Source organism: Hyla sarda, chromosome 1, assembly GCF_029499605.1.
Source record: "Hyla sarda isolate aHylSar1 chromosome 1, aHylSar1.hap1, whole genome shotgun sequence".
NCBI lineage: Eukaryota > Metazoa > Chordata > Amphibia > Anura > Hylidae > Hyla > Hyla sarda.
The window spans coordinates 254,838,857-254,860,528 of NC_079189.1; the positions used below are offsets into that span (position 1 = coordinate 254,838,857).

At 43.3% G+C, this 21,672-nt stretch overlaps 1 protein-coding gene and 1 long non-coding RNA gene across 5 annotated transcripts in view; one reads left to right on the forward strand and one right to left on the reverse strand.

Moving 5' to 3' along the window:
- The window catches only part of LOC130367941 (BTB/POZ domain-containing protein 2), a 120,081-nt gene that overhangs the window by 26,811 nt on the left and 71,598 nt on the right, over positions 1-21,672 (forward strand). For all 3 annotated transcript variants that reach the window (XM_056570986.1, XM_056570996.1, XM_056571001.1), the window contains exons 2-3: positions 1,529-1,648; positions 15,478-15,634. In XM_056570986.1, coding sequence (XP_056426961.1) covers positions 1,529-1,648; positions 15,478-15,634 — 277 coding nt within the window. The remainder of the gene's footprint in view (positions 1-1,528; positions 1,649-15,477; positions 15,635-21,672) is intronic.
- On the reverse strand, positions 220-9,347 carry LOC130367953 (uncharacterized). 2 transcript variants are annotated; one of them, XR_008892221.1, is made up of 3 exons: positions 9,242-9,347; positions 7,926-7,979; positions 220-1,450 (listed from the first exon to the last, which is right to left on the reverse strand). It is a non-coding gene; the product is annotated as an uncharacterized LOC130367953 (long non-coding RNA). The 2 variants fall into 2 exon arrangements; XR_008892222.1 differs by lacking the exon at positions 220-1,450 and adding an exon at positions 3,388-3,521.

The following is a 21,672-nucleotide window of genomic DNA, read 5'->3' on the forward strand; positions in this document are numbered from 1 at the left end:
TGAGTTGTAGTTTTGCAACATCTGGAGGGTCACTGTTAGGAAAGCACTACACTAAATGACCCATCAGTACTTGCTGCCGCCTGCTAGCTTCTTTTAGGGTGCATGGTATTTTTTTTGCACTTCCTTTACTTTTTGGGAAGAGTTTTGTGGACCGTACCCCATGTGCAGTCTACCTGGATTTCTGTTTAGTGATTTTTTTTGGGGGGATAGTGTCTGCGGTCCGGTCACACAGCGCAGAACAGTTGCTGGTGGCACAAACATCCAAAATAAAGCGTAAAAAACCTGCACCTCAAAAAAAGGCTGGTTATTAAAAATTCTGTGACCAGAAATAAGGGCTATCTGTACACTGAATACGATCCGGCCACAGAACAGTGTTGCCCAACGTGGCTCAGGAGTAAGAAGGCACCATGTACATTTGAGGCCTAAATTGGTGATTTGCACTGCAATAGCTGATCGTTGAAGAGGTTCTGACATACAAGCTGAAAACTTAAACCCCACATGTGAACCCATTTTGGAAACCACCCCTCAAGAAATGTAACAAGGGGAATGATAATTTAGACCCCACTGGTGTCTGACAGATTTTTGGAACAGTGGGCAGTAAATATGTTTACACCTGTGGAGTCTAAATGATCACTGCACTCCTAGCTATGTTCCTTTTAGGGGTTTAGTTTCCAAAATGGTCAAATTTGGGAGGTTTCCACTGTTCTGGTATCACGGGGGCTTTATAAACGTGACATAACCCCTAATATCCATTCTCGTCAAAAGCATTCTCCAAAATCCCAATGGCATGCTTTCACTTCTGAGCCCTGCCATGTGTCCACATATGGGGTATTTCCGTACTTGGGAGAAAGTGGGTTACACATTTTTGGAGCCTTTTCTCCTTTTAGCCCTTGTAAAAATGAAAATTTCCTAAAATGGAGTCACATTGGGGGTTTGTAAATGCAACAAAAACTTGTAAAGACCCCCAAAAACTATTCCAGCCAAATGTCGCTTCTTCCTTTCTGAATGTCAATTTGAATTCTTTGAGAGGTGCAATTTTTATACTGGAGTCATACACGGGAGATCAAAATTTGAGAACAATTCATGAACACTTGATTTATTCTGAAGTAATGTAATCTACATTGATCATAATTTGAAGGATTTTTTGTAAGGGGTAACAGTGTTTTACAAAATAACAAATGTATATCAACATAAAACCTTTATTTAAAAAAAATAAAATGTTTTAAGAACAGCAATGACTGTAGCGCAGAGAAAGATTCTTAGTAAATTTTCTGAAGATTCCAACAGTCACCAATCAGAAGGGAAGTGGACAGGCCTTTGCTTTGAATGACTTAAGCACATCTGTGCCCCCCACAGGACATCACTAGTCTCTCACACTACTCTGGTGTGATTTTGGTTCACTCTTCTTTTAGTTTCTTCCTCCTTGCCATGATAAATCGGGTATCCTTGACTGGGAAAGAGTTCATATATTTTTAGCAAGCAAATCTCATTTTGATGTGTATTAATCTGCATGTTTTGTACTTCTTAGGTTTGTTTTAGCAGTTGGAAGCGCAGTCTTCGATGCCATGTTTAATGGTGGCATGGCTACAACGTCAACAGAAATTGAATTGCCAGATGTTGAACCTGCAGCTTTTCTTGCTTTGTTGAAGTAAGTTTTTCTTGAACAGCTTTGTACTTTTATTGAAAAGCTATGATTACCATGTATTCTAATTTTTTAACCCCTTAACGACGCAGGACGTATATTTACGCCCTGCGCCGGCTCCCGCGATATGAAGCGCAGCGATCCTGCATCATATCGCTTCGGTCCCGGCGCTCATCAACGGCCGGGACCCGCGGCTAATACCACACATCGCCGATCGCCGCGATGTGCGGTATTAACCCTTTAGAAGCGGCGGTCAAAGCTGACCGCCGCTTCTAAAGTGAAACTGAAAGTGACCCGGCTGCTCAGTCGGGCTGTTCGGGACCGCCGCAGTGAAATCACGGCGTCCCGAACAGCTGATCGGACACCGGGAGGGCCCTTACCTGCCTCCTAGGTGTCCGATCGACGAATGACTGCTCCGTGCCTGAGATCCAGGCAGGAGCAGTCAAGTGCCGATAATGCTGATCACAGGCGTGTTAATACACGCCAGTGATCAGCATAGGAGATCAGTGTGTGCAGTGTTATAGGTCCCTATGGGACCTATAACACTGCAAAAAAAAGTTAAAAAAAAAGTGTTAATAAAGGTCATTTAACCCCTTCCCTAATAAAAGTTTGAATCACCCCCCCTTTCCCATAAAAAAAATAAGTGTAAAAAAAAGAAACATATGTGGTATCGCCGCGTGCGTAAATGTCCGAACTATAAAAATATATCATTAGTTAAACCGCACGGTCAATGGCGTACGCGCAAAAAAATTCCAAAGTCCAAAAAAGCGTATTTTGGTCACTTTTTATACCATTAAAAAAATGAATAAAAAGTGATCAAAAAGTCCGATCAAAACAAAAATCATACCGATAAAAACTTCAGATCACGGCGCAAAAAATGAGTCCTCATACCGCCCTGTACGTGGAAAAATAAAAAAGTTATAGGGGTAAGAAGATGACCTTTTTAAACATATAAATTTTCCTGCATGTAGTTATGATTTTTTCCAGAAGTGCGACAAAATCAAACCTATATAAGTAGGGTATCATTTTAACCGTATGGACCTACAGAATAATGAGAAGGTGTCATTTTTACCGAAATATGCACTGCGTAGAAACGGAAGCCCCCAAAAGTTACAAAATGGCGTTTTTTTTTTCCGATTTTGTCGCACAATGATTTTTTTTTTCCATTTCGCCGTGCATTTTTGGGTAAAATGACTGTCACTGCAAAGTAGAATTGGCGACGCAAAAAATAAGCCATAATATGGATTTTTAGGTGGAAAATTGAAAGGGTTATGATTTTTAAAAGGTAAGGAGGAAAAAACGAAAGTGCAAAAACGGAAAAACCCTGAGTCCTTAAGGGGTTAGACCAGCTGCAACTTCTTGTACTTCTCCAACAATGTATTTGTATTTGTATGCAAAAGATAATGCCAGCACTTTTGCAATTGTAATTTAAGATTTTCCTAGTATTATGACGGAAAATATAGATTTTATGAAGACAGGAGGCTCGTATCAGATGCATATTCCTCCTTTAATTTGCCCGAAACGGAAAGAAAAAGTGCAAATAACAATAACATTCAGAAGAAAAAAAGGTGTATGATCACCTAGCAACCCCCCCCCCCCCCTTATACTCCACCAGTCACATCACTGACTGTCCCATATAAACTGGCTGCAGCTCCTCCTCCTCCTCTTTCTTTATGACATGCAGCACACGGGACAGGACCTCAACCAGGAGCCCGAAGATTCAAACAGCCAGCATGACTAACGATCTCCACATTCTTCGGACCTCCTGTTGAACCACCGTAACGAAGACGGACTTCAAGGCGAAACTTACAACCGGAATACCACCAACAGGGTGAATTCAGAAAACTGCCAGCCAGATCACCATCGACCTCTCAATATCCTGAAAAAGAAAAAACGTGACACAAATAGGGGTGGGAACCAGGGAGGGACGATACTCGCCTCCTGTCTTTATAAAATCTATATTTTCCGTCATAATACTAGGAAAATCCTAAATTTTATGGCAGACAGGAGGCTCGTATCAGATGCAAGTTCAAAGCACATCTAAAACATAAACACTAAAATTATGACCTCATAGCACAGATATAGAAACATGATGTTCAGGCCTAAAATAAAAAGTCCTAAAAACGTCTTCCTAGGACCAGTCAGCCACTTTCAAAATATCAGAAAGCGAACCTCCTGTCTGAAACACCTTGGTAGACATGGCGCTCCTTGTGGAATGCGCCTTAAAAATAGACACATCGATACCCACCAAAGACATTCTCTGTTTCTTCCAACATGCCAACGTGGGGGAAGAAACGGGTAGATGCGGAGAACAAAAAGAAATGAGAAGTTGTGAACTCTGGGCAGGCCGCAGCGAAGCCGTCCTTTGTTCATAAGACTTTAAACAACAGACCACGGAACACGAATTTTGGGTGTGCAGGAAACATAGGGTAGAAAACCGTTCGTAGATGCGTCTTTGTGCGTCGGTAAGCGGAGAATTGAACTCCCTGAGGAGTAAACGGTCTCTGTGAGATGTCCAGAGCACGCACATCCGAGACGTGATTAATAGAGATCAGACAAAGCAACATAGTTAACTTGTAAGATAACAGATTAATAGGTAAGTCGTCATTATCCTCCCATGTAGAAAACATGTACAGGATAAGAGACACATCCCAAGTGATCTGATATCGGGAAGATGGCAGTCTTTTCAACCGAATTCCCCTCATAAGCCGACATACTAAGTGATGGCCGACCTATCCAAATGCCGTTGTGAGCACCAATGTACCCAAAGTCCCCAGGCTGACTGGTAAGCCGATCTTGTACCTGGCACCAATACCTCATGGATGAGGTCTCTAGCTGACTGCGAACTGCAACCCCTAACTGATGATCACCTGAAATCAACCACGCTATCAAGGGTAGTTGACCGGAGAGTACCAATGGATGGAGCTCCGCCGTCGCACCCCGAAGAAGCGCAGGGAACTGAGGACATAGTCTCGGGTAATCTATGGCCATCCCTAGGATCTGGGGAAACCAAGATTGAGTCGACCACCACTGGATGATCAACACTAGGGTCGACTGCTGATTCTCCGCCTGCCATAGCATCCTGGGAATCATCGCAAATGGTGGAAAGGTGTACAGGGTGTCCTGCGGCCAGTGTTGAAGAAACGCATCCGTTGCCATGGCTTCCGGATCCTGTCTCCAACTGAAAAATAGAGCCAACTGATGATTAAGACGAGAAGCGAACAAATCTATACTCAGAGGACCCCACAAAGAGTGGATTGACCGAAACACAGAAGGATCCAGCGTCCAATTGCTGTGATCCTTGAGGTATCTGAAATTCCAATACACAATTGAATTGGATATCCCCGGGAGGTACTCTGGACTTTTTTCAACCTTGATCTATGTTACTCTGCCTTGAGAAGTATGTTCTTTTGAAGACAAAAGTGCCAAAATTCCAAGGGCGAACTGCATCGGGCTCCCCATCCACTGAGGCTGGCGTCCGACTCTATTCTTAAGTCTGGTTTGGAATTGAAAATGGTCTTCACATTCCAATCCTGAGCATGCCAAAGCCACCAAAGGAGTTCCTCTCTGGCTTCCTGTGACAAAGGAAACTAGTCTGTGTAGGTCAGACCCCCCCCCCCCCCCCCGTTAAGTGCCTGGTCTTCAAGCATTGAAGTGCCCTGTAATGCAGCGAGGCCGGAAAACTTGCCTGAATGGATGCCGCTAATAAGCTGACAATCCGAGCAATCGCCCGTAAGGAGACCAACTGCTTGCGGAGTACCGCACGAACTTCTTTGTGGATCGTGGCCAACTTCTTGGACGGCAGACTCAGAGTTGCCAACTGGGTATTCACCAGAAACCCCAAAAATTCCATCTCCCGTGCTGGAATCGGTACGGATTTTTCATTGACCAGAAAGCCTAAATCTCAGAGGAGGGATATGGTCCACTGCACGTGGCGCACGGCCAGATGGCTTGTGCATGCCATAATCAATATATCGTCGAGATATATAATAAGGCGAACACCTTGACTCCGCAGCATGACCATGACCAGTCTCACGAGTTTGGTGAAACACCACGGAGCGGATGACAGTCCGAACAGAAGACACGTGAACTCCCACTTCCGGACTTCCCAACAAAATTTTAGATACCGATGGAAAGAAGGATGGACAGGGACCGTGAGCTATGCATCCTTCAGGTCTATCTTCGCTAGCCAGACTCCCGGCAGGAGAAGATCCCTGAGCAAATGTATCCCCTCCGTTTCGAAAAATGACGATACACCACACATTCGTTTAGGTCTCGTAAACTTATCACTGGCCTGTGTCCTCCGTCCTTCTTTTTGACCAAGGAGATGGTGCTCACAAACCCTGGTTTTTCCTAGGGTACGTCTCTTATGGCGTTCTTTAAACTTAACTCCCTCAATTCCGAGTGAATCAGATCTATGTCTGAGTCCGAAAACTGTATCATCTTTGGCCATTGAACCTGTGTGGTTAGAGACATGAACTCTATGCAATAGCCTGACACCACTTGAAGAACCCACAGGTGTGATGTGATCAGTGACCAAGGGTGGGTAAAATATCCCAGTCGGCCCCCTACTGGGGTCTCCGGAAAGACCGGAGCGACAAATTTCACCTGCGCCTCTACCTCTCAGGAACCCACTTGCTGCTCCTCTTGCTCTCCAGGGCCGACCTCGGGCCGGAAAGAATGGTGTGACAGGCTGAGGTGTAGGGACTGTATGGTACTGTTGTCTATCATGAGTATTGCACAGACCCTCTGTTATAGGGTCTATAGTAGGACCCGCAGCCGGAAGGACATCCCCTACCCCTTCCAGCCTTGCCAAAAACCTTGCCCTGCAACAACTTTTTCAGGGAGTTCTAGGCTTTATCCAGACACGAAAACAGTCCAACAAACTTAATATTTTTAATCAAAGAATCGCCAAAAAGAAGGCCATCAGCAGATGGGCCTGGCTCTTCAGTGGCCAAGTGCGTCAACTGTGGATCCAGCTGCATAAGTATAGACCGGAGGCACTCAACCGACATGGCTGAATTGGCATTGCCTAGCATGCACATCACACGCAACGTCCATCCTCTCAGTACATCGGCATTTACAGGTTCGCCCGTGGCGACCACCTGTTCCGATAAATTCAAAATTTTGGTCAATGGACCTAAAACGTCCAAAAGTTTGTCCTGTATGGACTTGCATGATCTATCTATCCCCTTTCTCAGGTTTTTGCCAGACTTCAATAAATACTGAGTCTTGCGCAACCAAGACTCAATGTATTTGAACACCTGCGGAAGAGGTGCCCAGTCCCCGGAGCGCGGGTACTTAATGTCATCCGGGTCGAAATGGGGAACCCCTTCCGGGTCGAAATGGGGAACCCCTTGTGAGTCTAGAATTGCCCCTGTGGGATTCCCGGCCGAAGAAGCAGACCCTGAAGGGGCATCACCATCCTCCACATACTCTTCCTCCTCCCCGCTACTGAAAGCGTTAACATCAGACAGGTCCGATGCAACCTCTGATTCCGCAGACCAGGCACTGTAGAAGGCCGACGTCACTAACAATGGGGGTGTCCCGCTGATACAAGGGAAAAACCAGGTAACGGAGAACCAGGGCAGAAAAGCGTCGCCAGATAGGACAAGAGTAAGGATAGCGGAGAAACACTAGGAGGAACAAGAAAAGGACCGAGGACAGGGTGAATAGAAACGCAGGTGCCAGCGTTTTTAATACCTACACCGGTAGCTCGCACGAGGGCGAAAATGAAGTAAAAGCTCGCACGAGGGCGAAAATGAAGTAAAGCGAAGTAAAGAGAACTAAAGAGGGCACTAGGGGAAACTGGGCTGACAAATGAAGCCCGTATGCAAACATCACACCAAAAAAAAACAAAAAGTAATCCTACAGAGAAAAACCACGGAGCTAAAACTTATCTGTCCTGTCACTGCCATTGAGCAGAAAGAAAGGAGTAGGCGGAGCTGCAGCCAGTTTATATGGGACAGTCAGTGATGTGATTGGTGGAGTATAAGGGGGGTGTCGCATATGGTTGCTAGGTGATCATACACCTTTTTTCTTCTGAATGTTATTATTTGCATTTTTTCTTTCTGCTATTGGGCAAATTAAAGAAGGAATATGCATCTGATACGAGTCTCCTGTCTGCCATAAAATTATTTTTATTCTCTGATTTGCCACATTTCATCTAGCAAAAATGTGTAAACTGAAATCTAGGTGAGTTTAGCAACCACGGAGTGCTGCTTTTTATGTTTAACATTTTGATTATTGGAGAGGTTGGAAAAGAGTAGAAAAAACTACTGACCTGTAACAGAAATTTCTCAGTGATTTGAAAATCTTTGCAAATGTATCTACATTTCTAGAAATAAAAAGAATTCTAATTTAGTCAAATGGTTAACTGTTAAAGTTGAAGTGGGTAATCATGAATACAGTGTTGTATTTTTTTTTTTTTTTTTTTAAGAATGTTATTTTTCTACCCCCTTATCCTTCGTCCCCCATTGGTCCCTGCTTGTTGATACTTTTGAGACTAATCTCATTAGTCACTTACTGCAGCAGTATCCTGCCTGAGTGTGTAGGCCCTGCTGAGACATCTCAGCTCAAAGCTGCAACAAGCAGCGACCAGCAGGGAACCAGGGTAGGGGAGTATTTTTATTTATTTATTTATTTTTATTTTATTTTTTATACAACTGTTCCCCCAGCAAAATGTTTAGGATACTGAAATGCTGTTTTAAAGTAATTTACAGTATTTCTAACATAAAATATAATTTTTTTTTTTTTATGTATGTTTTGTCTTTATGTAACCGCCTTAGTCCTGCTGCTATTGGGTACTACTGGAGACTGGAGCTCAACACAGCATCAGTCTCCTCTTCCTTTGGGCAGGTGACGTTCTAGACCCTTCATACTTCCCCTGCAGAGGAGGAGGCTTTTCAGCTATACTGTCATGCTACTGCAGAGTCATTGGTTCTTTCATATTAAGCAGTGCAGAAAGCTTGTTATGGGCTGCTCTGCAGTGAACATGGAGTCACTATGCAGAAAACTGGTTGTAGAGAGTGTGACTGAGTGTGTGTGTCCTTTCGCTCTAACTTATTAGATGGATGAATTGCTATACACCTTTTTATCACCGTGTAGGGGCATACTGAGCAAGTGTTATAACCTACGTTGATAGATTAATGGATGTAAAATTGAAAATCTTAATTATATTATAATCCATGCAATGTACATAAATTTTGTGGTGGTACAACCCCTTTAAACCTTAGGAATCAACATTTTTTGCATTAAAGATACAATATTGGCACAATGTATTTTGCTTATTTAAATGCTATAAGTATTACAGCAGTAATCTTCAATATCTGGCTCCCCATCATTTGCAAAACAATAACTTCACAATAACCCTACATTAACAATAACCGCACATTAACAGTCTATTGAAAATCAGATCAGTCCTTGATCATCTTGGCATAAAGAATTGCTACAAAATACAAATCTATGGATTGTTAGTTTTACTGTTTATATACATTATGCAACCTTACTATGCCCTGATGTACTCTGAACAGCTTACATATGTCCTTATGTTATCAATTAAAATGCCAGTTTAACTACAGACAAAACTACTACTTGTACCTCTAGTTGAATACACTTGGGGTATAGTTTTCAAAATGAGTTCAGCTTAGGGGGATTGCACTGTACTTGTTCACCAGCGGGTCTGTAAAGCGACATGATGCCAAATCCACCAAAGCCATATAGCCTTCTTAGCTGTGCAGTATGACCAAACAGTTCATGTATAGTCACAGGAGCTGTGCCAGTGTCATCAGAGGCTGGAGACAGCTGATACATGTTGCCAGGTTCCTTCCACAATAGGGTGGCATCTAACAGGGTGACAGATGGAGCTCCTTCTGTTCACAAACTTGAAAAAAGTAGTCCAGCACTTTAATGTCAGAATTAACCCCTTAGGGACTCAGCCCAATTTCACCTTAACCCCTTAAGGACCCAGCCCATTTATACCTTAAGGACCCGGCCATTTTTTGAACATCTGACCACTGTCACTTAAAGCATTAATAACTCTGGGATGCTTTAACTTTTCATTCTCATTCCGAGATTGTTTGTTTTTTCGTGACATATTCTACTTTGTTAGTGGTAAGATTTTGTCGATACTTGCATATTTTCTTGGTGAAAAAGTCCAAAATTTGATGAAAAAATTGAAAATTTAGCATTTTTTTTTTTTTACTTTGAAGCTCTCTGCTTATAAGGAAAATGGATATTCCAAATAAATTATATATTGATTCACATATACAATATGTCTACTTAATGTTTGCATCATAAAGTTGACATGTTTTTACTTTTGGAAGACATCAGAGGGCTTCAAAGTTCAGCAGCAATTTTCCAATTTTTCACAAAATTTTCAAAATCAGAATTTTTCAGGGACCAGTTCAGTTTTGAAGTGGATTTGAAGGGCCTTCATATTAGAAATACCCCACAAATTACCCCATTATAAAAACTGCACCCCTCAAAGTATCCAAAATGACATTCAGTAAGTGTGTTAACCCTTTAGGTGTTTCACCGGAATAGCAACAAAGTGAAGGAGAAAATTCTAAATCTTCATTTTTTACATTCGCATGTTCTTGTAGACCCAGTTTTTGAATTTTTACAAGTGGTAATAGGAGAAAAAGCCCCCTAAAATTTGTAGCCCAATTTCTCTCTAGTAAGGAAATACCTAATATGTGTATGTCAAGTGTTCGGCGGGCGCAGTGGAGGGCTCAGAAGAGAAGGAGTGACAATGGGATTTTGGAGAGTGAATTTTGCTGAAATGGTTTTCGGGGGGCATGTCACATTTAGGAACCCCCTGTGGTGCCAGAACAGCAAAAAATACCCACATGACATACTATTTTGGAAACTTCACCCCTTAAGGAACATAACAAGGGGTACAGTGAGCCTTTAACTACCCACAGGTGTTTGATGATTTTTTTGTTAAAGCTGGATGTGTAAATGAAGAAACATATTTTTTTTTTTATTTTTTTTTACTAAAATGCATTTTTCCCCCTAAACTTTACATTTTTACAAGGGGTAATAGGAGAAAATGACCCCAAAAATGATTAACCCCATTTCTTCTGAGTATGGAAATACCCCATGTGTGGACGTCAAGTGCTCGGCTGGTGAACTACAATGCTCAGAAGAGGAGGAGCGCCATTGAGCTTTTGGAAAAAGCTTGGAATGGTAGTCCAAGCTTGTGACCCCATTTTGTAAACTACACCATTCACAGAATTTATTAAGGGGTGCAGTGAGTATTTACACCCCACTGGCATTTGACAGATCTTTGGAACAGTGGGCCACTGTTCCAAAAATCTGTCAGACACCTGTGGGGCGTAAATGCTCTCTGTACCCCTTATTACATTACATGAGGGGTGACTTTTCCAAAATGGGGTCACATGTGGGGGGGGGTCCATTGTTGTGGCACTATAGGGGCTTTGTAAACACACGTGGCCTTCAATTCCGGACAAATTTTCGCTTCAAAATCCCAATGGCGCTCCTTCTCTTCTGAGCATTGTAGTTCACCCGCAGAGCACTTTACATCCACATATGGGGTACTTTCTTACTCAGAAAAGATGGGGTTACAAATTTCGGGAGGCTTTTTTTCCTATTTTCCCTTGTGAAAATGAAAAATTTAGGGTAACACCAGCATTTTAGTGAAAAAAAACTTTTTCATTTTCCCATCCAACTTTAATGAAAATTCGTCAAACACCTGTGGGGTGTTAAGGCTCACTATACCCCTTGTTACATTCCGTGAGGGGTGTAGTTTCCAAAATGGGGTCACGTGTGTATTTATTTTTTTGCGTTTACGTCAGAACCGCTGTAAAATCAGCCACCCCTGTGCAAATCACCAATTTAGGCCTCAAATGTACATGGTGCGCTCTCACTCCTGAGTCTTGTGCGCACGCAGCGCATTTTACACCCACATATGGGGTATTTTCGTACTCAGGAGAAATTGCGTTACAAATTTTGGGGGTCTTTTTTTTTTCCTTTTACCGCTTGTGAAAATAAAAAGTATGGGGCAACACCAGCATGTTAGTGTAAATTTAAAAAAAAATTTTTTTTACACTAACATGCTGGTGTTGCCCCAATTCTTCCTTTTCATAAGAGGTAAAAGGAGAAAAAGCCCCCCAAAACTTGTAGTGCAATTTCTCCAGAGTACGGAAATACCTCATATGTGGCCCTAAACTGTTTCCTTGAAATACAACAGGGCTCCGAAGTGAGAGAGCGCCATGCGCATTTGAGAACTAAATTTGCGATTGCATAGGGGTATTCTGTGCCAGTGATTCCCAAACAGGGTGCCTCCAGCTGTTTTTAAACTCCCAGCATGCCTGGACAGTCAGTGGCTGTCCAGAAATGCTGGGAGTTGTTGTTTTTGTAACAGCTGGAGGCTCCGTTTTGGAAACACTGCCATACAATACGTTTTTCATTTTTATTGGGGGGACAGTGTAAGGGGGTGTATATGTAGTGTTTTACACTTTATTTTGTGTTAGTGTAGTGTAGTGTTTTTAGGGTACATTCACACTGGTGTGTTACAGTCAGTTTCCCGCTAGGAGTTTGCACTGCGGCGAAAAATTTGCCGCAGCCCAAACTTGAAGCAGGAAACTTACTGTAAACCTGCCTGTGTGAATGTACCCTGTACATTCACATGGGGGGGGGGGGGGGGGGCAAACCTCCAGCTGTTTCAAAACTACTACTCCCAGCATGTACTGACAGACCGAGCATGCTGGGAGTTGTACTTATGCAACAGCTGGAGGCACACTGCTTGTAAAACCTTCAGTTAGGTTCTGTTACCCAACTCAGTATTTTCCAACCAGTGTGCCTCCAGCTGTTGCAAAACTACAACTCCCAGCATGTACTGATCACCGAATGGCATGTTGGGAGATGTAGTTATGCAACAGCTGGAGGTACGCAACTACAACTCCCAGCATGCCGAGACAGCAGTTTGCTGTTTGGGCATGCTGGGATTTGCAGTTTTGCAACATCTGGAGAGCTACAGTTTATAGACCACTGCACAGTGATCTCCAAACTGTGGCCCTCCAGATGTTGCAAAACTACAAGTCCCAGCATGCCCAAACAGCAAACAGCTGTTTGGGCATGCTAGGAGTTGTAGTTTTGCAAGATCTGGAGGGATACAGTTTAGAGACCACTTTATAGTGGTCTTAAACTGTAGCCCTCCAGCTGTTGCAAAACTACATATTCCAGCATGCCCCAAAAAAAAAAAATTTAATAAAAGGTGAATAAAGATCATTTAACCCCTTCCCTAATAAAAGTTCAAATCACCCCCCTTTTCCCGTTTAAATAAAAAAAAAACATGTGGTATCGCCGCGTGCGGAAATGTCCAAAATATAAAAATATATCATTAATTAAATCGCACGCAAAATGCTAAAAATTCCAAAATAGCTTATTTTTGGTCACTCTTTATATCATGAAAAATTTATAAAAAGCGATCAAAAAGTCCGATCAATACAAAAATGGTACAGCTAAAAATTTCAGATCACGGTGCAAAAAATTAGCCCTCATACCGCCCCGTACGCGGAAAAATAAGTTATAGGTCAGAAGTCAGAAGATGACAATTTAAAACGTATACATTTTCCTGCATGTAGTTATGATTTTTTCCAGAAGTACGACAAAATCAAACCTATATAAGTAGGGTATCATTTTAATTGTATGGACCTACAGAATAAAGAGAAGGTGTGATTTTTACTGCGTAGCAACGGCAGCCCCCAAAAGTTACAAAATTGCGTTATTTCTTCAAATTTGTCGCACAATTACTTTTTTTTCCCCTTTCGCTGTAGATTTTTGGGTAAAATGACTGATGTCATTAAAGTAGAATTGTTGGTGCAAAAAATAAGCCATCATATTGGTTTTGGGTTATGATTTTTATAAGTTATCTTGAAATGGAGCCTGCAATATTCGACGGGATAGTCAGGCGCTGACAGTGGTAAAAAGGGAACTGATGTTCTAATCACCCATGATGCAACGCGTTTCACAGTACAACTGCTTCATCAGGCATTTTTAAAAGGGAAGGAGGAAAAAACGAAAGTGCAAAAACGGAAAGACACTCAGTCCTTAAGGGGTTAAGCCATATTGCCTAACCTTACTGTAGATATACAGCAGTTTACACAACTGCCCAGGACTTTGAGTGGTGAAAGACGAGAGAAAAGCCTTCATCTACCTTTCAAGAACAGTGTGGATGATATTTAGCAGGCTGGCTAAGGCTGCATTCACACCACATTTTTGCAATACAGTTCCCGTATCAGGTTTGTGAGGAAAAACGGATTCCTCAAAACCTGACTAAACTGTATCAAAACGTGTGTACAAATTTTTACCCGTATACAGTTAAAACCCGTATATGGTTTGAAAACGGACATCCGGTTGCATCGTTTTTTTAAGAAAAAAAAGTTTACGTTTTTTACTTTTCACTCCATTTTGAATAAAGTTTTACTTGTTTGATTGAAATTCCAAGAAAAAAACTGTCAAAAACTGTATGGTGAAAACCGGGTGGAACTGTTTGCACATACAGTTCTGTACGGTTCCCATTGACTCCCATGTTAAAAAAAAAAAAAAAAAGTATACGGTTTAATACAGTTTTTCAACCGGACCTAAAACCGTGGTAGACTACGGTTTTGGGTACAGGAAAAAAACCTGACAAAACCGTACAGGATGCAAAACGGACACAACCTAATGCATCTTTTGGCATACGGTTTTCAATGGAGAGTCAATGCATGTGTTTTCCAATACGGTTCCATACGGTTTTCACATAGCAAACGTATACGGGAACTGTATTGCAAAAACGTGGTGTGAACGCACCCTTAGACTGGCTCACAGTTTGCCTTGCGTTTACCTTTTACCTTCTTGTGAAACCTACTCAGTCACACATTTCAATGTAAGCAAAAAAAAATTTCTAGTGCTCTCCCACTACCCAATGTCCAGCCGTAATGACAACATCATCAGACCTTCTCCAGTAGTCACATAAATGCACATTCCACTCACAGTAGTGATGCAGCCAATTACTGGTGCTGTACGTAGATGCCTGTTTGTTTTTGTTAGTAAATTTTCACAAGGGAACATGCTTCCATCTCCCTTTTGATTTGTGTGAGAAATGTTCGTGGTAAAAAAAAGTGGCTTGACACATCTTAGAGCAGTTCTGCTTGAAAGCTCACATAGAAATCATGATGATTTTTTTTTATTTATTTATTTATTTTTGTCTTCAGAACAGTTTTTGCCCCCTGTGAACATACCTTTAGAGAGTAGAATACAGTTTAGAAATTCAGTTTCAGCAGGCTCCCATTGTTTTCTGTGGAATTCTGATTCCGGCCTTTGCTGGAATAATTGACAGTTCTCAATTGTCAATTCTATCTGCAGAGTTCGCTCAGAAATGCATTGCTGTCTATGAATATGACACATTTTCGACTGATCTTAGCACCAGAATCTCCACTAAAAATAAAAAATACCCTGTGTGAACATACCCCTATCGTCTAATAGCCAGTGATTACTGTGCCCTGTGTAATTTCTTCCGGCTTGGAGAGAATGAGCTGGCTGCCATTACATGATTATTACAATACCCAGACTTTGTACAGAACTGTAATGTGGCTTTCAATAAGTCTGTGGGGCTGGCAACTTCATTGACTGAGAAATCTGCTGAGAAACTTCTCTCAAAAGTTGGATAAGTGGCAAATTATGTTTCTTTAAAGCAAGGTTTGCGTAGAACTAATATGCTTTTTAAGACATTCTACGTTTAGCTCTTTTAAAACCCAAGAAATGTCCTTATACTTACATTTTATTTTTATTTTTGCATTGAAATTAATGTGAAAAAATGCTGTTTTTAGGTTCCTGTATTCTGATGAGGTTCAGATTGGACCAGAAACTGTCATGACTACTCTGTACACAGCTAAGAAATATGCCGTGCCAGCACTTGAGGCGCACTGTGTGGAGTTTCTCAAGAAGAACCTTCGCGCCGACAATGCTTTCATGTTACTAACTCAGGTATGTGCAAAATGTAGATTTAATGCGTTTATGAAATAACATTGGTTGAGTCTGTATAAAATTAAAAGGTAACATACGTTTATGTCCATAATGATGTCTTTGTTGTTCTCATGAACCTAAGAAAAATTCTGATTAATCTTTAGATTGCTTCTGTCAGTTGTAAGATGGACATTATCTCATATAATTTAGTACACCCCTCACATTTTTTTAAATATTTTATTATATCATTTCATGTGACAACACTGAAGAAATGAAGCTCTGCTACAATGTAGTAGTGAGCACACAGCCTGTATAAGTATTTAATATTGTTGTCCCCTCAAAATAACTCAACACAGCCATCAGTGTCTAAACCTTGGCAAGAAAAATGAGTACACCCCTAAGTAGAAATGTCAAAATTGGGCCCAGTCAACCATTTTTCCCTCCCCAGTGTCATGTGACTCGTTAGTTTTACAAGGTCTGAGGTGTGAATGGGGAGCAAGTGTCTTAAATTTGGTGTTGTCGCTCACACTTTTTAATACTGGTCACTGGAAGTTCAACATGGCACATAGGTCTGAGGAACTGTAAAAAATAAATGTTGCTCTATATAAAGATGGCCTAGGATGACTTCCGGTTACGGTGCCATGCTGTAGAGACGTGTGCCTGCTGAGCTCCTCTCCCACTCGCATTCTCCGGCTAAATCTGCCCGGAATAGCTGCCTCAGAGTCACCCCCGGAATATCTAGATGAGGTGAGTCGCTGTATGGACCGGTATCTCCTCCAAATGGGCCGCAAATCTAACAGGAGGAACGCGGGCCGCACTAGAGTCGCCGAGGCGGCGTGGCCAATATGGCGGCCTCAACGGCCTCCAGCAGGGCTGCTTCTCCAGAACCGCTTGATCGACCCGCTATTCTGCACTTTGATTCCTCTGCTATACCGTCCCTGGACTATGCTAAACTGGTGGTGGAGGTAGCGAAAGTTATAGTCCCGCGTGTGCAAGAGGCAGTAGTGGCCCCGACGCAAGACACACTGCAGCAACTACAGCAAACCACAGCCGCCTATGGCTCCCGCCTCTAATGCTGAAACCAGACTGAGCTTCCTGGAGGACCAGGTGGAAGACTCTGACTCAAAGGTGACATCCCTGGAATCGGAATGCCGCAGACAATGTGACAAAGTCGAGGATCTGGAGAATCTGTCCTGGCGCAGCAACCTGAGGATCGCGGGCCTACCGCAATACGTCCCGGGTAAGGACCAACACCATATCTGCGAGTCCCTGTTGCCCAATGCTTTGGGCCTTCCCCGTCCCTGCAAGGTAGAGCGAGCGCATAGACTAGGCCCCGACCTGTGCTCTGTGGTAGAATAATCTGCACCCCCGGGGCTGGAGCATCGCAACAGGCTGCGCCAAGTCATTGTCAAATACCTGGACTTTACTGACAAGGTAGCCCTGCTCAGGGCCTTCTGTCAGCGACGGGATGATCTACTCTTTGAAGGCTATAGGCTCCTGCTATTTGGATTTTCTCTGCTGAGCTTACGTGCAGACGAAAACTGTTCTCCCCTCTTTGCACCATGCTCCACCAGAAAGGGATTAAATTTGCGCTGATGTATACAGCTGTACTCCGCATCTTCTATCCTGATAGTTCCATCACTACTTACCAATCCCCTGACAAGGCGTCTGAGGAATTTCTGGCCTTTCTGCAGCCTCCTCCGAGGTCATCACCGAGGGAACTTGCTCTTAATCGGCCCGTTTACCCAGCTCTTCAGGAGGACTGTTTTCTTCTAGCCCCTTGCACAGTTCTTCGCAGGATGACGAGACAGTCTCCACCAAGGGATGGTAGTTCCTGATCTATGCAATGGGACCGCGACCTTCCACCTACCTCCATGATTTGCCTTGGCTGGTCTCTATGTTCCTGCGGATGTCGCCACACCTGAGATCCCCGAGCTGTCGTAGTCTCCCGCTTGCTCCTTGTTGTGAGTGGTAGGGGTAGCTATAAGGGGGGGAGGGAGTTCATGGTTTGGGGGTGCTAGGCTATTTTTATGGTTGATCTTTCTCATACTGAGCTAACACTTTCTCCCCTTTTATTGTTTTATGAAGGTAGTTTCGTGGAACGTTAAGGGGTTGCGGTCCCCTGGCAAACGTAGCTTGATTCTGTGCCATCTCAAGGGTCTATCTCCAGATGTGGCTCTGTTACAGGAAACGCATCTGGAGGAGGTGGATTTTTTCTGCATGCGAAAATGTGGGTGGGAAGAGTTGAGGATTCCCCGGTGGTTAACCGTAAGGCGGGGGTGTTGATTTTGTTTAATAAATCCTTTATTTATGATTTGTTGCTGGTCCATAAAGAGGAGGACGGGAGCCTTTGCCAGGTACACATTTACACTGCTTCTGGGGAGGTTACTATCTTTAATACGTATAGCCCTAATGGCGATGATGGCTCGCTCTTCGAGGGTTTGGCCCAACGAGTTGTGGGGAGTCCAGGGGGCCATATCCTGGTGGGCGGTAATATGTTCAGCTGAGGATAAGAGTAATAGGTAGGTCTAGACACTTACCTGCGAGGCCCTATGACCTTTTGTTACCTAGTTGGGCGTCTCACACTGGACTGATAGACCATTGGCGCACGCTGCAACCCGAGGCGCAAGATTATGCCCACTAGTCCCATGCACATGACTCGTTGTCGAGACTTGATTATTTATTTTTCTCCCGGTCTTTGCTCCCTAGGGTGCAGCGTGTCTCCATAGAGGCTTTAGTTATCTCTGATCATTCCCCCATCCTACTTCACATAGCTGACCTGGGGCACTGGTTTCCTCTGGCGGTTCCCGGTGGGGCTGGAGCGTGATGAACAGTTTCATACGCTGCTCAAAGGGTGGTGGATGGAATATGCCCAGTCTAACGCCCAGCACGTTGACGCGCCCCAGCTCTACTGGGACACCGCCAAGGCCATCCTGAGGGGTCATGTTATGGGGTACACGGCGGCCCTAAAAAAGAACTTGGCCACAAGACTGTCGTCTCTGAGCCAGATATTGAGGCAGGCATACACCCATTTTCAGGATTCCCCTTCAGAATCAACTAAAGAAGCATGGGCTGTGTCTAAGGCGGACTATGAGGCATGCGTCGAACACAGGGAAGGGAAGGTGGGTGTACTCCTTGCCAGATTTGCTTAGGGTACTACCCCCCACAATGTATCTGTTTTGAAGGATAGCTCGGGCACGTTACAGAAGGACCCCAAGAAGATCAATGCTGATGACTATATACCAACTTCCTCTTCCAGGGATTGGGTGGCAGAGGCTAACCTCCCTTTTCAAACGGGAGATGAAAGAGATTCTCTAAATGCTCCGATAACTGGAGAGGAACTTGGTAGACTAATCAGATCGTTGGTGCCCAATAAGGTGCCGGGGCCGGATGGGTTTTCAAAATACTGAGGGAACATGTCTCACTGACCTTACTGTGCCTATTCAATTCTTCATTCCTTCCACCATGAATATCGCTTATATCAAAGTCTTGCCCAAACCTGGGAAGGATATTTTGTCTCCAGATGGCTATCGTCCTATTTCACTCAACGTTGACCAAAATTTAGTTTCTAAGATACTGACAGATCGCCTGGCAAATTTTTTGCCGAGACTGATCTCCTTTCTGCAGGTGGGTTTTGTAAAGGGACGCTCGGCTGTTACCAATATTAGATGCGTGATCACGGTACTGGATGAGATCCAGCTTTGCCCGTCTCTTCACCCATGCCCAGCCATATTGTCAATCGACGCTGAAAAAGCCTTCGATATGGGCTTTACAGGTCCCTTCCTGACATTTCTTCAGGCACTGTATACCACCCCCCTGGCCTGCATCTCTACACCTGGTTTCCTCTCTGCCCCTTCTACTCCCCAAAAGGGCACGCGACAGGGTTGCCCCCTGTCACCATTGCTTTTTAACCTAGATATTGAACCTCTGTCCGGGGTGTTGTCTACCGCAAGAAATGTCGAGGGTGTGTCAGTGGGTGGGGGCTCCATTACTCATGCTCTGTTCGTGGACGATCTTTTGGTCTTTCTAGCTGACCCATCCTGCGACATGTCTGTGGTATTCAACCTCTTGACTGACTTTGGGTTTGCATCGGGTTACAGGGTAAATGTGGGCAAGTGTACTCCTAGATCTTTCCCCGAGGGGAAGTAGGTTGACGAGGGCAGATTTGTGGAATCAAGCTACGTTTGTCTTGTGGTTGTACTTGTAATGTGCCATATGTTCTACCCTGTCGGTTGAGAGTGTGCGTCCGACAGGTGCAATGTTCTCTGTCTCATGTTTTCTGTACTCTTTTCTGTGCTCTCTTGCCAGGTGATTGTCCTGGTTCACTTATTGTATGTTTTCCTTTATGAAAATCCCAATAAAATATTGTTTCAAAAAATAAAAATAAATGATGGCCTAGGCTATAAGAATGTTGCCAAGACACTGAAACTGATCTGCAGCACACTGGGCAAGACCATACATCGGTTTCACAAGACAGGAGCCACTACAAACAGACTCCTACTCAATGTCCTATCCAGGGGTATTCTTTGGGAAAAGATCGGACAACGTCCTTGGTCCTTAAGGGGTTAATAGTTGGTAGAGGGATATTTGAATTAGTCTGCTCAGTCATTCAGGACTTGGAATTTTGATGTACTACTATTCAAACACTCCATGTTTGGCCATGTGTTTACCTCCTTAATCTCTTGCTGCATCTCACGTAAGCTACAGGTAAGATTTTAGAAAATACTTCCTTGGAGGTACTTGCCTTGTGCTTGTTGCCTAAATCCCCAAAATCTTTTTAAAGGGGTACTCCGGTGGAAAACTTTTTTAAAATTTTTTTTTTTTTTTTTTTTAAATCAACTGGTGCCAAAAAGTTAAACAGATTTGTAAGTTACTTCTATTAAAAAATCTTAATCCTTCCGGCACTTATTAGCTGCTAAATACTACAGAGGAAATTCTTTTCTTTTTGGATTTCTTTTCTGTCTGTCCACAGTTCTCTCTGCTGAAACCTCTGTCCACTTTAGGAACTGTCCAGAGCTGCATATGTTTGCTATGGGGATTTTCTCCTGCTTTGGATAGTTCCTAACAGGGACAGAGGTGACAGCAGAGAGCACTGCACTGGACAGACAGAAAAGAAATCCAAAAAGAAAAGAATTTCCTCTGTAGTATACAACAGCTAATAAGTATTGGAAGGATTAAGATTTTTAATAGAAGTAATTTACAAGTCTGTTCAACCTTCTGGCACCAGTTAATAAAAAAAAGTTTTCCACTGGAGTACCCCTTTAAGGGCACATCTTTCTCTTACTTTGTCATTGGTGCAAATGTGCACCATGATCGCAGAGTATTCTCAAACTCCTCCCAGTAATCTGTCAACACGATCTGCGGTGTGCCAAATTCAAGCTCTACGCATACAGCACACTGTTTGGCGATCCCAGTCTTTCTGACAGATCGCTCTGTCTGGCCTCCTAATTGAGTCCCCTACTACCAGCACCATGGCACTGTATGTGCATAACCCTAAAAACACTATAACAGTGAAGTTAGGAGGTGAGAACATTGGGTGAGATTTATCAAAACCTGTCCAGAGGAAAAGTTGCCCAGTTGCCCATAGCAACCAATCAGATCCCTTCTTTCATTTTGCAGAGTCCTTGTTAAAAATGAAAGTAGTAATCTGATTGGTTGCTATGGGCAACTGGACAACTTTCCCTTTGCACAGGATTTGATAAATCTCCCCCATTGTCGTGTGGAGCTGCTTTTGTGAAAATGTTACTGACAAACCTAATTGAAAAAAGGATGATTGGGAAAATTTCCAGAGAAATTGACAAAAATCTGCTGCCATCTAAGGCTTGGTTCACACGGCTGTTTACTTCCGTCCCGCTTTTCTCCCATCCCTGCCTCCTAAACGAACCATACTACGAACGGATGCAAACTGATGCAGATGGATGACATTCTGTGACTTCCTTTTGCATCAGTTTTTCATCCGTTAGTATGAAAAGTCAGCCACCTACAGACTCCCGGAGCCGGGACTACTACTACTCCCATCATGGAGCAGACTTGTTTCCATGATGGGAGTAGTAGTTCCT